The sequence below is a fragment of the Perna viridis genome, chromosome 4 (assembly GCF_037379345.1).
Source record: "Perna viridis isolate PV_CMFRI_1.1 ecotype Kerala chromosome 4, ASM3737934v1, whole genome shotgun sequence".
Classification (NCBI taxonomy): Eukaryota; Metazoa; Mollusca; class Bivalvia; order Mytilida; family Mytilidae; genus Perna; species Perna viridis.
In genome coordinates this window covers 29,919,087-29,934,535 of record NC_142448.1, presented here as the reverse complement: position 1 = coordinate 29,934,535, position 15,449 = coordinate 29,919,087, and the positions used below count along the sequence as shown (strand labels likewise).

Below are 15,449 nucleotides of genomic sequence, written 5' to 3'. Positions count from 1 at the left end.
TGGTCTTTGTCCCTGGATTACATTCTTTTGATTACCGCTATAACCTTGGTTCCCTTGATTACTCTTTCACAGCCTATACTACGTTCATGGTATGCATATGTGATAAATAACCTTTCTTTCATCTTTAAAATGTGTGTTATTATTTTTGTTATTTTTTCCGAAAGTATGCAACTGCGTATTTGCGTATAGGCAGCTACGCCCCTGTCTGGGCATAGCCCTGTTCTATCGTTTGGGAAAAGGTTACGTGTACTTTTATTCCCGGAAACAGTTCTTTTCGAAACACTCGGGGCTTATCTGCAAGATTTAAGAAAACATCCGATTATATGATTTGTAAACATTAACATGGCGACTCTCGGAGTTTCTGACCAATATAACAAATATTTTGGGACTTGGAAGGTTTGTCTTGTTTTATATACGTGATTAGCGACTATAATTCATTTCGTTACCAAATATCTGATTGGATGTTTCTTTTTTTTCCAGATTGTTGAGTGTGTATCTTTAGCAGGAACAGTCGACACAACTGGAATTGAAGGGTAACATTATTACGAAATTCCTATTTTTAATCCGGATTAAACTAAAGTGAAAAAAAATAATAACAAAATGTTTTAGATTAAGTAGCCTAGGGTTTTGACCTTATCCAGTAGAATCCAGTCTTCAACAAATAAAGGGTGACATTGTCATTGATTTAAGAAGTAATGTCTACTTATGATACCCTATAAATCACAGCTCTATTATATCCATTTCTTGTTATTTTGAATGCCTCTGACAGAAATAATAATAAAATGATTGGGGTTTTTTACAGTCTTTACTATCCTTACGGATCTCGCGTGACCGCCCCTTGCAAGGATTCTGTTAGTAAGTCAGTTAGTAGTAGAAGGTAGCGAAGCCCAGCCTTCAGGATACCTGACCGAAGAACTCAGTATGTCCTACTAGTGGCTGGGCTGCTGTGTTGACGCTCTGGCCTACTCCCAGACCCCACATGGGTCTGAGAGCGTTCCCCCACTTTAACTATTTGGGAGTACGTCAACGTGTAGAGTGCAGAAATAATAGGCTTTATCCATTATTATATATGGTGTGATATCACACTTAAATTTGATTAGTTAATATTTAGGGAATTTAAAGCCTTATAAACAACCAACCCCATATGCATTTTCAGCTGTTTATATCTTTGAATACAGCAGTTAATATTTCACCTACGAAGCATTATCTTGCTACATCACCTATATATATTGAAGAGGCTATATGTTCGGAAAAGTGAATAAGGCATAGAGTTATTTAAGTTGTACCACAGGCTGATAAGCAAGCAAAGCTAACTCTTCAATGCATAGAAATTTGGTTTAGATTTTAAAACCTTGTTGTCAAAACACATTTCATTGACCAGTTGTAATGAAAAAATAATGGTAGTTCAGACATTTAGGTAAGGCATTATTTTTGTGACCCAATAACAACTTTGTTGATGATGCAACACCTTGTTGCTATGGGTGATACACTGCCTTATTTTGTCTGGGGAGATATGCATGTATTGTTCTTAAATTAAAAGCTCAATCATGTACAAATTATATCATTCCCAACTCATCTTATATAGGATGTCGCTAAAGTGCTTTCTCTGTAATATTGTTCATTACTTTAAAAAAATTGGTAAAGGAAAGTGCAAACTTGAATACATATGTATTAATCCGAATTTCTTATTATTGATAGCATTTGCAGAAAATGTTTGAAGTCAATACAATATTAGTAATGTTTATCCTTGGAGAAGATGAGATCGATGTAGTGAATAGATTGATAACAGGAGTATGTATTTCTGTCAGGTTGCTGATGATTCATGCACTTGACTTCTTCTTGTTATCAAGTCATCACTGCTTTTGGTTTGAGTCCAACAAATGTCAAAATTTCAAGGCATCTGCTTACCCTACCGGCTCACCTGGTCCATGCTCCCAGTTTTTAGTGGAGTCCGAGTTGCTCATTAGCTTTTGTTACTTTGTATGTATGATTTTAGTTGCTATATGTTCTTTGTTGTGTATGTCTGTTTTCCATGTCTGGACTTTGTCCCTGGATTACATTCTTTTGATTATGCTATAACCTTGGTTCCCTTGATTACTCTTTAATGAATTCTCCACAAGTCTTCCAACCTTAGGAGAAGCTCATATGACCAAAACAGTCATATATAATCTTGTTGTACATAAAAAACCCTACAGAGGTTATATACATGTATGTATACATGTGTATTCAACACTGCCATGTAGGGTATGACATAAACATTTTATTAACCATGTCCTATTGGGCAAGTTGATGAAAATTCTACTTGCTCAAGTTGAAATTTAGGTTGTCCTTTAGTAAATTTATGCATGTTGAAAAGTAATTAAAATTTAGTTGTTCCCTGGGCAAGTATGATTTAACTTTTATTTGTCTAAAATTTGGACTACAAATGGCATTTTTACTTGTCCCAGGCAATAGGACAACCTTTAATGTCATACCCTGCCATGTTAGATTATCTTTGAATTACTACAGTGAATGAACATAATAAAATGGCATAATTTCAGTGTTGATTCCAGTAATGATTAAATTCATTTAATCCCTCACCTGACATACATTGTACTAGTACATTGTACCTGACTATGGTAATCAACACTTTTAATTTATCTAAACAGCTGCTGTCTGCTTAAATGCAACTTAGATTTATTTGAGATTCTCAACTTTCAATAAATATTAACAGGCTTTCATTGTTTTTAAGAAAAAAAAAACCACAATATATTCTTATTTTAATAGTTATTGTATTTATTTTATATTCAAATAATAATTACTATTTATTATATACAATGCATTTTAATTTATCAGGTCTGAATTCCATTTGGATGATAGTGGAGATGTGTCGTGGAAAGTACAGGATGAAACTGATACCGTGCCATTTTTCAGCTCAGATTCCTATGAGGTAAATGAAAATATTTTTATTTTATTTTTGATAAGCCTTCTTATTGGTTAGTTTTCTAGTGGCTGACACTGATTGGCCCACAGTCTGTCATTCAAATAGTTCAAAATTTAAATAAATGATGGTTTAATTTTTAATTTGTACTTGAATCAGTAAGAAATTAAATTTTAAGGACATGAACCTTTAATGAAATAAAACATGCTACTTTGAGACAGACTAAACTTGTATATAAACTGCTCCTTTACTTAAAATGTCCAAAACTTTATTAAACCACATTTGACTTGTTCAAAAATTGAAAACAATTCTTAATGATTTCAATCATTCCCATACAAAAGCAAAAATGTAGCGGCTTATATTTAAGGGTACTAGATGCATATAATATAGCTTAATTCATTTTTTGAGATATGTTTTGATTGGCTGAAATTTTGAGTGTTCTTTTCATGTATAGAATTTTCTGTTGTCATGGTGCCAAATGTTTTTTGTTGCTTTATATATATAATGGTACAAGATGTCTATAATATAATTTAATTCATTTTGTAAGATGTGTTTTGATTTGCTTAATTCAAATACAGAATTTATTGTTGTCATGATGCCACATGCTTTTTGTTGAATTTTTTTTTCTAATAAAATAAGAAGTGATCACATTTTTTTGTTGTTAAAGAATTCATATGTGTTTTCAACAAAATTGTGTGTATTGGTTCACAAATCCCACCAAAATAAAGATAATTCCATATTATAAAATGAATGTGAATGCAGGATGATTAGAAATTGAATTTGTAATAAAATGGTTTATTTTTTAGTTTACATCCCGTCATGGTTCTGTGTTGCTCAAGTTCTTTGGAACTTTCAGGGAGCATGTTATTGAGTTCAAGGTAAGTCATCAGCAATCATATGGTCAGGTATTTAGAATATGATATGTTGTTTCCTATTTTTCTCTGTGATACAATCATTTTTTTAGGTTATATTTTTATAAGCTAATGTGTCAAACGGAATTTGTCTCAATATACAGTATTTCCAATTTAGTTAATTGTGTGTAGTTTTACGTCATAAGATAAATGCAGTTACCTTGTTATGTTATTTTGTGTAAATTGGAATTTTAGGCTGAGATTCAGGATGACCTGATGCTGCTGACATGTGAGAGATGTTGTATGTTACAGTGCCAGAAGGTAATGACTCTTTAATAGTGTCTTGGAGCATTTTATATTTTTACCAAAAGGATCAAAAGCAACACACCTTGCCCTTTTGAGTTTACTTAATTACAAACAATACTTTCTTTTGTACATTTGAAAGCTCTTGTTTCTTATGTTTAACTTATCATTTCATTTTGTAATTTCTGTAACCTATTAAGTAGATTACAGTGATTTATCAAATTCCCATTGTGTGACATGTTTGGGTATTTCATTCCTTTATGAAACATTTTTTTGTTTCACTTTCATACTTAGAAATGCTTGAACGTGACAATACATATAAACACGTACATGTACTTTTATATGTCAGAACATCACCGTACATGTACTTTGATATGCCAGAACATTACACTACATGTACTTTGATATGCCAGAACACTACAATACATGTACTTTAATATGCCAAAACACCACAATACATGTACTTTGATATGTCAGAACACCACAATACATGTACTTTGATATACCAGAGTACCACAATACACATACTTTTATATGCCAGAACACTATAATACATGTACTTTCAGTGTGGGAAACCATTTTTTTTCCCAACTTGCCATTCTGGCTAGTGGAATATTATTCTTGCTAGTCAAATTATTTTGTTTTTTTTTCTATTTTCTCCTTTCTTTTTCTTTCTTCAACTATCTTTTCATTTGTTTTTAAATTTATCAAAAACTTTTCCATTTTTGAATATTCCCTCCCATTGAAGTTTTTCATGTACTTTACAGTAACAAAATAAGTACTCCATTATTGAACTCATATTTTAAAAATAAAACTATATTTCAACAGATTCTTCATTATGAAACAAGAAAATGTTTATCATTTGCTTCTTGTTCATTTTTTTGTATTTTGACAATAAACAGCTTATTTGCAAGGTAACATATCTTAAATTACCAAGATAATTTTGTTTGAATACTAATACTAATACGAGATCGGAACCGACGCATAGGTTTTGTCACATCCTGTTTACTTGGAATTGAAATGGCAGATTGTAAACAATGCTTTACAAGTCAATAGAATTGTACATATTCAAGCTAAACTTCTTAAAATGTAGGGAACATATTTTGAATGTATGATGTTAAGGGATGTTTTACTTTATAACCTGTTGGCTGGTTAACTTTTCTTGGAACTTGCCAATCAAATGATGGTCGCCAAATTGACGAATGTAAGCTAATGAGAATGGGATCTTAGAGTTCTTTTGCACTTCTTATTGTATTTTGGTTCTTAAGTCTTTCTAGTCAATTATCAAATTTTTAGCATTTAAAAATCACTTGAAAATGTACAGTCAGTAAATTTTGACTGTTCAAAAAGAAAGAAGCAGTATAAATTTATTTTCCTGTATTAGGTATACCAAGAAGACACTTTGCATACCTAAATATTTTGGTTCTTAACTCTGTCTAGCCAATTATCAAATATTTGTTTCTAATTTTTTTGGTTCTTAACTCTTTCTAGTCAATTATCAATACTTTTTCTAATTTTTGTATTTTTATGATGCCTTTTCACTATGCTGTACATCTACAGATACAAATATTTTACTGTTATATCTTGAGGATGTGAAAATATTTTTAAGAAAAAAAGCACTGTTTGTACTGGTTCTATACTGAGTGAATAGTGTGGTTAAGTTGATAGTATAATGAAACCCTGAATAAATAGGAAACCAGTCTAAAACAGACACTTTATAAGTCTCATCATATCAGTATAAATGTATTTTGAATCTGGGTGAACTAAGCACCTGTCTAAACCAACCAAATGTGACAGTCCAAGACATTCTGGTTTAGGCAGTAGAGATTATTTCTCTGTTCATAACATTAGAACAAATGGCATAGTGATTATGTTTAGAATTTTGTTGTGATGTAAACAGATTGATTGTTTTTTAATGCCGTTTCGGCGACCAGGGCCACTGACGTAAACAGTTATCTGGATGCAGTGTGACATGTACTAACAGATATAACAGGCTCAATGCCACTAAATAATTACGTCTGAGAATATTCTTATCTTCCATGGTAATTCTAATTGAAAGGTCACAAAACTGGTATACAGATGAGGCTTAGAACCATGGGAAAATGTGAGGCTAGGCCAAGCATTTTTGTCAGATCAGGCTGAGTTTGTATATCAATTTTTTTGTCAAGTCAGTGCTTTGTTATTGTTTTCATCCTGCAACAAAAAAAAAATGAAAGAAAAAAAAACTATTTAAGCTAGAAAAACAATGTTTTTGATTCTTAACAGGTGACATTCTGGCAACTTCAAAAAGTTTTGTTAGTGACTTCATGTATTCAGTCAGTGACTGTATATCACTATAAAATGTACAGTCAGTACATTTTGACTGTTCAAAAAGAACAGTTGCAGTACAAATCTATTTTCCCATGTTTAGGTATGCCAAGAAGACACAGAAATATCAGAACAATATACCTATTTAGAAGCATTTGATCAAGGATACTTCCATGATCTGGTTATAAAGGCAGAATCTGGTAAAGTGGTATGTACTGGTACTACTAGTATTCAGGACAGTTATATGATACGTTCAGACATTAAAGGTGTTTAACTCAGTGGTCCAAATTTATTTTCAAAGTAAAGATCCTGGCCTTTTGCATCCTAATTGAAGGTCCACCAGAAGAAAGAGAAAGGTCCTCATTTAAAGTAAATGTTAATTATGGTAGGTCGAGGAAATTTCAATGGACCTGCATCAGGAATTGAGAGTTCCTGACCTCAGACCAATACTAATTTGAATCCCTATCAACTGATTACTGTGTACTAGTAAATGCTGTAATTTACACCTTATAACAACTATTACTACAAAACTCTTGGAAGCAAAAAATGTAACAAATTAAAAACGAAATATTCCCCCTCTGAACCACCTCCAAAATAATGCTGGCTTCAGTCCTGTGCTAGGAGTTGTGGTAAGTTTAATAAATTTTCTGTTCGATAGACTGGTTGTTGTTATGTTAATAATTAATAAAGAAATTGAAATTTTTTCCTGTTTTGAAGAATATATTATGGTATGTTATAAGCTGCATATGTTAATATTTGTAGAAATGGCGACCTTTTACATCTGAAGTAATAAAGTACCCCTTGATGCATAGCAAATTAACTTCTGATCGGCTATCTTACTTGCCCTAAGAACCAGTTTTTGAGTTATAAAACAGAATGTTAGCAATGACACCATGCAAATGAGTGATTTGTGCATATGTTCCTCCTGATAATATGAAATTATGAAATAAACAATTCATGTGACATCATTCATTACTAACAGTATCTAACATATTACTTTCCAGTTCAAAGTTCACACTGTTATCCTCAGCATGACAGCCCCTACCTTAGCATGGAATAGTGTTCCTCCTCCATTAAGTGGTCTTCGTGAAGATATCCTGGAGACAGTGTTATACTATCTATACACAGAATGTCTTCCCAAAGGTTTGTCAGAGGATACTGCCAGAGACTGTATAAAGGTTGTTGGCAAACTACCAGGACTGGAAAACTTCATACAGATCTGTCAAAACTTCCTGAAGAATACAGCACTCAAACAACGTAAGCTATCTCTGATTTAGGATAGAATCCAGTACTCTTGTGTTAATCAAACTTTGTCCAGGTAGCAAAGTAATGTACATGCTTGGTTGAAAAGTCTTAATTCTTATTTTTATTCAGCCGTTTCAAGCAGGTTTTGGATTGAATTTCTTTTTAGATTACATTAAGCACTCCTGTTCAATATTCACTGCCCACAGTTGGTGGTTTCCTATTTGTTGTTATTACCTAAAACAAGCATTAAGAGTTTAAGATTTTAGTTATGAATTAAAAATAATATAATATTAGGCTTGGCCTATGAGGGTTAGAGCCATTTGTACTCAAATTTTATTAGAATTTGTTGATAATGCACTACTATGTTGTTTGATTGTTGCTATCAAGACAAACACGAATGTGCAAGGCTTCCTATAACACACACTGACTCACTGGGTAAAAAATTCAAACAATCTATTTCCTAACTGCATACGTCAGTTCCAAAATAGATCACATCTGACAGAATGATTTTGAATTATTTATTTTCTAGAGCATCTACATAGACATGATACATTGCCAATGCTCCATTCCTATAAATTCCTTATACTAAAGGAAATATATTAATCAAAATATGAATTCTTGTTTTCTATGTAGCTAAAAAATTTATATTTTTCATTGTGTATAATTTTCTAGCTTTCTGCTATATGTCTTCGAATCACATCTTAGTATTGGTTACCCTCTGGTAATTACTCCTGTTTTTCTTGCATATTAAACATATGCTTTTACTTTTGTAGAGATAGTGAGTTTGATAGGAGACATGCATGCATGTGCAGACAGAATTGTTGATTTATTTAAATGTCGTCAACGAGGGAGCACAATGGTTCAGGATGATCTACTTTCCCGTAATCCAGCAAAGTTGTGCTATGTCATGAAACAGGCTTTACGAGAAGCTGCAATAGGTAATGATATGTCTTTTTATTCTATATAAAATGACATAATATGAAATATATTTGATGAATTCCAAATGATTTAATAAATTGCATTATTTTTATAAACAGTGTAGTCTCTGTAATTTAAGTTTCTAAATCTCCTATTGGATTAAAAGATTTTTGGATAAGAAAGGTTGCTATAATACACAACTTGATTAAAGAAATGAATGTCTTTATTTCAGAATGACAGAACTATCAGGTTATACAAGATTCTATATTGGTTGGGTGTCAGGTGAACAAGATTGTACTGTAAAGTAGAGGGGGTTACTTTTACAGCTTTTACTATAAATTACACATTACAGATCTAAAGTCTGAATAGGAAGTTCCATTCATGAAATGTAGGGGATCAGAAAGTTTGGAACGAATTTGCTATTAGTTTTTCCAAGAATATTATTTTGAGTGATTTCTATGATATTTTAAAAATTTTATTGCAGCCTTTTCTAAGTATATGATATTGTGTGATTTGTTTGCCAGAAGGAGTGGAGAACTTCCCCGGGAAGAGAGACACGATATTATCAAGTATACCAAAACCAGGTAACCATAGTAACCATTTACATGTATTTAGAAAATACCACATGCTTCATATATTTGGTACATCGGGAGTTCAAATTATTGGTGGTTTGCCTCAATTTCTTACCTTGAACCATTGAAATTTCATTTAAATGACCTATGATTTGAAATGTCCATGACCTTCCATTCTTTTTAAAAGTAAATTTGAATTTATGTACATTCATGTTAGCCCTCATTCATATAGATTTCTCTATGTAAACATGTCAGTTTTATCACCAACAATAAATGACTTGAAAATAATCTACTATACAGTATATAATCTTCTATACAGAATATAATCTACTATACAGTATATAACTTTTTTCATTATATTATTATGATTGTATTGATTTCATTGGTGTAAACTTAGTCTTAGTGATTGGGATTAGAGGGGGCAGTGCACTTTTTATCACATTCCAGCTAAAAATGTCCCATTAAAGTCAGATAATTTATTAAGAATGTTAATTGAAATTCTAAAGATCATCAAAAAATGGCATATTCTCAAAATTTTAATCCCAATCACTGAGTGGCATTTCTGATATACACTATATTCTTTTATTATGTGAATGAAAAAAAAAACTACTTTCACTTTCTGTTATGATGATGAAGGTTTTTAACTTCCTTGTTTTTTTTAACAGTCTTGCATGGATAGCTTTTTCTATAAAGTTATTTATGATGTCATGTGACATTTATTGAAATGATCTAAAGGTAACACAAAAAATTGGGTGAAAAGATATGTAAAATATTATACAAACTTGTTTCTGTGTTTTTTCCTTCCAGATTCCATATTTTTATAAAGCAGTTAAAAGAATTTTTTGATGCCTTTAAAACACAATTATCTTACAAAGAGGTTAAACAAGATGAAGAAATAGCTACATACTTCGTACCAGAGGTAGGATTTTGTATTAGATGGTATACACAACCGTAAATTTAGGCAGTTTCTCATTCCCTTGTCAATGATGTTACAATACAACTGCCATTCTTTTCTTTGAAACTATATACATGCCAAATTTTTTTGGAAAATCTTGCATCCTATCAGCTTTTTAAGGTCATATGTCAAATCTGAAGGTCATGAGGTTTTTCATGCTGATAGAGTATTCATTTTGGCCTTTTTAATTATCGTCTGAATATAGCTGAAATATTGCTGCTCGGATGTTAAATCCCAACAAACAAACAAACAAAACCTTTTTAATTACACAGGATAGTTAATGTTCTTCATGTGTATTTTTCTACTACAGAAAATAACAAAGTAATAAAATGCTACAATGTCATAAGCCATGTCAATGCCATGTCTAATGCTGATTACAATTTTCCATTAAATGGACAGTTTTTGGAAATTCTACTTAGAAACATTGGAAGGAAATAGAAAATATGTAAACATTTTTAAGCATCACACAAGTTTTCAGCTTAGATATTCTTAAGAAGTTTGCTTATTTTGCATGTCTTACGATTCTAGTAGGCACGATTTATTTTCCATATATGGAAAACAACATTTGCAAGTTTACACTACCCCCCTTTTAGTAAAATTATTTACTTAGTGTTTCATTATTTTGTGAATATTACCCACAAATATTCCGAAGTTGGCATGATGAAAGCATCAAAGAAAATCAGATGGAAACAAATTTTTGACAGAGGAACTCGAACTCTGAACATTTTTAAAAGCAAACACAGCATATTTAATGTCCATAAGTCAACATAATCTTCCGAAATCAAATGAATAAGATCCACGAAATAACAAAACTTTGTAGAAAGTACCAGTAAGCAATTTCTAACAATAAAGTCAAACTGAGACTGTCAACGAAAAGAATCTGGAATTCTACGAAGTTTAATTTCTCGAACTCTCGATAACTTGAACACTTTTCAGTGGTCCCTTGTAGTTCTAGCTACCGAGGTTTGACTGTATATTTAGATCAACTAAATGTGCAGCATTATGCACACTTGTTTTACAAACAGAAAGCATTCACTGTGATATATTGGATAAATTATGAATGTGCACTGTTATGATATTGCAAAAAAGTGAAAGAAACATCAGATATTTAAATCGTATAACCCTCTAATCACTTAATCTTGATGAAAAATATAGATCATTTGAGTGTTTGTTAAGTTCACCATAGGATTACAATTGGTAAATTTGTAAAGAAGGATAGATGAAATGAAGGGAAAAAGACATAATATTCCACCACCGAAAGGAACATACGAAAACCCAGGAAAATATGAGATCCTACTCTAACATAAAATCAAAGCAGGGATATGGTTTGTTTAATAATCCTACTGAATTGGTGGGAAACTGAAAAAAGAAACCCAACATTGATGATTGAGATTCTCTTATGGTAACTTCAAGTATAAGAAAAATATACTTGAAAAAATTATTTCAATCTCATATTCCCCAATTGAAAAAATGATTTTTACATGACCACGAAAAAAAAATGAATTTTAGATGTCTGTTATGGTTTCTGAGTTATAAGGGATCAAAGGGGCCACACCCCAAATTTAAAAAAAAAATTAATTGAATTTCAAATTTTGTGCTATATTTTGTCCACAATGAACTGTAAATCTCTATGCTTAAGTGTGTTGAAAACTAATATTGTGTGCACTTGTCCAAAGTGAACAGAGTTCAACATGCTGTGGTTGCATCATGCTTCACTTTGCAAACCTTTTTATTCAAATATCATTTCAGTTAAAGGTTTCATTCATCATATTGTCCAATTCATAGAAAATTTTTTAAAATTTCAGCTGGAAACTTCTTTAACCACATTAACCAAGTTTATAGGAGATTTTAAATCAGCATTAGACAAAGCAATATCAATAAATATTTCTGATAAAGAGAAAGCTGAGAAGTCTGACAAGCATAAGAAAGATGTCAAAGATGTACTAGGGAAAACATTAAAACATGTAAGTTTGTATGGAGTGGAAATAAAGTATAAAGGTGTAATTAGGATAATGTTTAATTATGTAAGTTTGTATGGTGTAGAAAATATGTAATAAGAAGAGTTATGCAAAATGTTAAAACATTAGAGATTGCGTGGAGTGGAATTACATTATGAAAAAGTACTATGGCAATGTTTTTTTACCCTACCTCTAAAAATACCAGACAATCCCTGATAAATTCCATACCCAGTCACTAAATGATGAACTAATAAAACATGTAAGTTTGTATGGAGTGGATATGAAGAATAAGGTTAGACATATTTTTTTAAGGAATTTCAAGAACTTGAACTATTTTACTGATGAAACAAATTTCCAACAAAATATTGACCTTTAATCAAATGTTGACGGATCCAGTAACATTTGCATGTACATAATCTAGTATGATACATGTGATGATGTGGAATTTTATTTGAAGTTTATTATTTGCATGTTAAAGATGAGAAAAGAAACATTCACACATTTGTAATGGTTTCAGGAAGATGAAGCTTTTAGATTTCATTGTCATTGATATCTTTTTCTGTAGTTTGAGGTTTTTCTTGAATTTGTAGGCATTACATATACGAGAATTAAAGAAGTTAAAGTGCATCCATGATACAGCAGCTGGGAAATTTGAATTTTTTCTTGATAGGGCGTAAGTAGTATTTATTGCATCTTTTCCATGTTTTTCATGTAGATGTCAATTATATTGTTCACTGTTACATACCTGCTAATATTTAAAGATTCCCATTGGGGTTTGTATGGATGAAATAGTTTCAGCATAAAAAAAAAAACCATTACAGGAGCCTTCAAATTCATTGCAGTATTGTTTCCTGGCTTTTCTAATGCACTTCTTATTTTAATGTTTGGTTTTAAATTATGGTCAATGAGCTCAGATTTTGGAGCTGTCATGGGGGAAATCCCCCAAATAATGACATTTGGCAGGTATGCCTCTTATATAAAGAAGAATAATGACAGTTATTCTTCCCTTTATATGCTTTTAGAGGAAGATTCAACAGGAAGACAGACAATGAGAGGAAGAGTTTAATCTCATCCTTTCTACAGTCTTTGAAAGATAGAGAGGTAATATTGTGAAAGTTCTTTAATTCGTGGATAACAGTTTTTTTGGTTTAGAGGTTTCAGTATACACATCAATGGAAATCTCCTTTATGTTGGGAACTGAATTTCATGGTTTGGCCTACCTACGAAAACCACGAAAATTGGTACCCCACGAACAATAGTACTTTCACAGTACTTATAATTTCAATTAAAAGATTGCATTTAGCACTTTGCACAATGTCAGTGTGATTTAAACATTGATATGAAAAGATTGAATTTTGCAACAGTTTTGATAATAGCACAGAATTTGTTCTTGTACAATGTGTTTCAGGTATTCAAACTGATAAAAATTTTGAGATGAGTATTATTTAAATTTACCTGTCTAAGTAGCAAAAAATGATACTTTTTATAAGTGCTCTTAAAATTATAAAAATGTATGAAATGGAATGAAAATTAAGTATGAGACAAGTTTTTATAATCCTACAAAACTAGCTCTCTCTTATATTAAATCTGAAGAAGGCTGTTTTATTTAGTTGCTGCCAAATAAGCTTACATTTGGAATAACATTATGAATGAACTACACGTTGAGATGTGAGGGTGTTAATACATAGATGTATGATTACCTCTTACTCACACCCTCATCGAGATATATCAACTGACCGTTGAGATGTGAGGGTGTTAATACATAGATGTATGATTACCTCTCACTCACACGCTCATCGAGATATATTAACTGACCAATGAGATGTGAGGTGTTAATACATAGATGTATGATTACTTCTCACTCGCACGCTCATAGAGATAATCAACTGACTGTTGAGATGTGAGGGTGTTAATTCATAGATGTATGATTACCTGTCACTCACACGCTCATCGATATGATGATATTGACACTATCAAAACTGAAAAGTAACTATCCTTCTATTTAGAACTCTTTGCATTTTGTAGGCCCCATTAATTATTCAAAGAGTAGAACAGTTTGCTTACATGATAGAGGAGAAATGGAAATGGAAGGAGTGGAAGTATCTGTTTAAGTTAACCTCTTCTAAAATGGTACAGCTATTGTTTCATAAGTGCTAGTCTAAGTAAAAGTCAGGCAAATTAACATTTTGATCATAAAAAATCCTTGATCTGATAATTATAGTATTCATACATTGGTCTCTTGTACTAGAAATTACTGCTCTAAAATTATTTAGATATTTAGAAGTGCTTGCCCTTGAAGTCTTTAGTATGTTGTATTTTCTCAGAATTATTCCTCTGCAATGGATTTTGTTGAAATTATCACCCATTTATGCTAATAGATAAGGAATTCTGTAATTGTTTCCTCAATTCTGACAGTGTTTCACCCCTGCCTTATTCTTATGGAGACTGGCACTAATTGTCTTTTGATCTGATTTAAAATGATATACTTCATCCATTGAATTGAATAGTTGATAGTTTTAACTCTGTATTTCTATTTTCTAACGCTCAATTACCACGATATCAGATATCAGATTTTCACCCATAGTGTATGTTATTTTTTTTTAATGACTGAAAGAGAAATTAAGATTTCTTCAGATCTATTCTGAAAATTTTTTTTTTTTCATTAAACTAACCTCATTTTATAAAACATGTAAGTGAGAAGTGTCAGTCCCTATAAGAATCAGGCAGTAAGTGAAACATGGTATGAAAAAAACATCATTTTGATATTATAATTTGACTATTTGCACCATCAGAATCAAGGAAAACAAACCAGATTTTCCATATCATGCTGGACCATTGAGTTACATTTTCATTGAAATGCACTGAAAATGAACATATCAGTGGCAGATAACTCTGTCAAAAACCTTATTTTCCTCAGATTTTATTGAAAAATAATCTGTGCAAAGCCAGTGATAATGGGATTGAATAATGGTCTTTTCAGATAGAGAAAGCATCCTTAAGTGATATTACATTGTCAGATTGGTGGGGTGTTGACATGCATGTTTCTATTTTTTCCATTTTGCCTGATTCTTTAAAAAATACTTACACTTTTAAAAGTTTTGAAAGGATAAAAAATGGGTGATGTTTTACAGAACCAAGAATTATGCACTTCTTTTGAAAGGATATCACTTATATCTTTAAATTAATTGCATATCATTTGTGTCATTTAAGATTAAAAGACCTATTTTTTTCTAGGCTTGGACAGTCAGTAAACTATGTGGTTACAAGCACACATTACAACCAGTGATTAATGAATTGATCGAGATGATCAACAAAGATGAATTCACCAATTCTATGTCAATGTTAGGTCTGACAGCAGCAAACCAAGCTGAAAACTCTGTAAAGGAGGACAATAAAAAACCTACTAAATATGCTAAAGTA

The 15,449-nt window shown here is 31.5% G+C and overlaps 1 protein-coding gene across 1 annotated transcript in view; it reads left to right on the top strand.

Moving 5' to 3' along the window:
• The first annotated feature begins 316 nt into the window (after positions 1 to 316).
• Positions 317 to 15,449, top strand: part of LOC148619686 (uncharacterized) — a 28,375-nt gene continuing 13,242 nt past the window's right edge. The window contains exons 1-15 of the mRNA XM_088579845.1: positions 317 to 396; positions 481 to 533; positions 2,836 to 2,929; positions 3,727 to 3,798; positions 4,027 to 4,092; positions 6,485 to 6,589; positions 7,386 to 7,638; positions 8,400 to 8,564; positions 9,029 to 9,128; positions 9,924 to 10,035; positions 11,877 to 12,035; positions 12,620 to 12,702; positions 13,052 to 13,130; positions 14,055 to 14,159; positions 15,264 to 15,446. Of these exons, the coding sequence (XP_088435971.1) occupies positions 343 to 396; positions 481 to 533; positions 2,836 to 2,929; positions 3,727 to 3,798; positions 4,027 to 4,092; positions 6,485 to 6,589; positions 7,386 to 7,638; positions 8,400 to 8,564; positions 9,029 to 9,128; positions 9,924 to 10,035; positions 11,877 to 12,035; positions 12,620 to 12,702; positions 13,052 to 13,130; positions 14,055 to 14,159; positions 15,264 to 15,446 (1,683 nt within the window). The 5' untranslated portion in view covers positions 317 to 342. The remainder of the gene's footprint in view (positions 397 to 480; positions 534 to 2,835; positions 2,930 to 3,726; positions 3,799 to 4,026; positions 4,093 to 6,484; positions 6,590 to 7,385; positions 7,639 to 8,399; positions 8,565 to 9,028; positions 9,129 to 9,923; positions 10,036 to 11,876; positions 12,036 to 12,619; positions 12,703 to 13,051; positions 13,131 to 14,054; positions 14,160 to 15,263; positions 15,447 to 15,449) is intronic.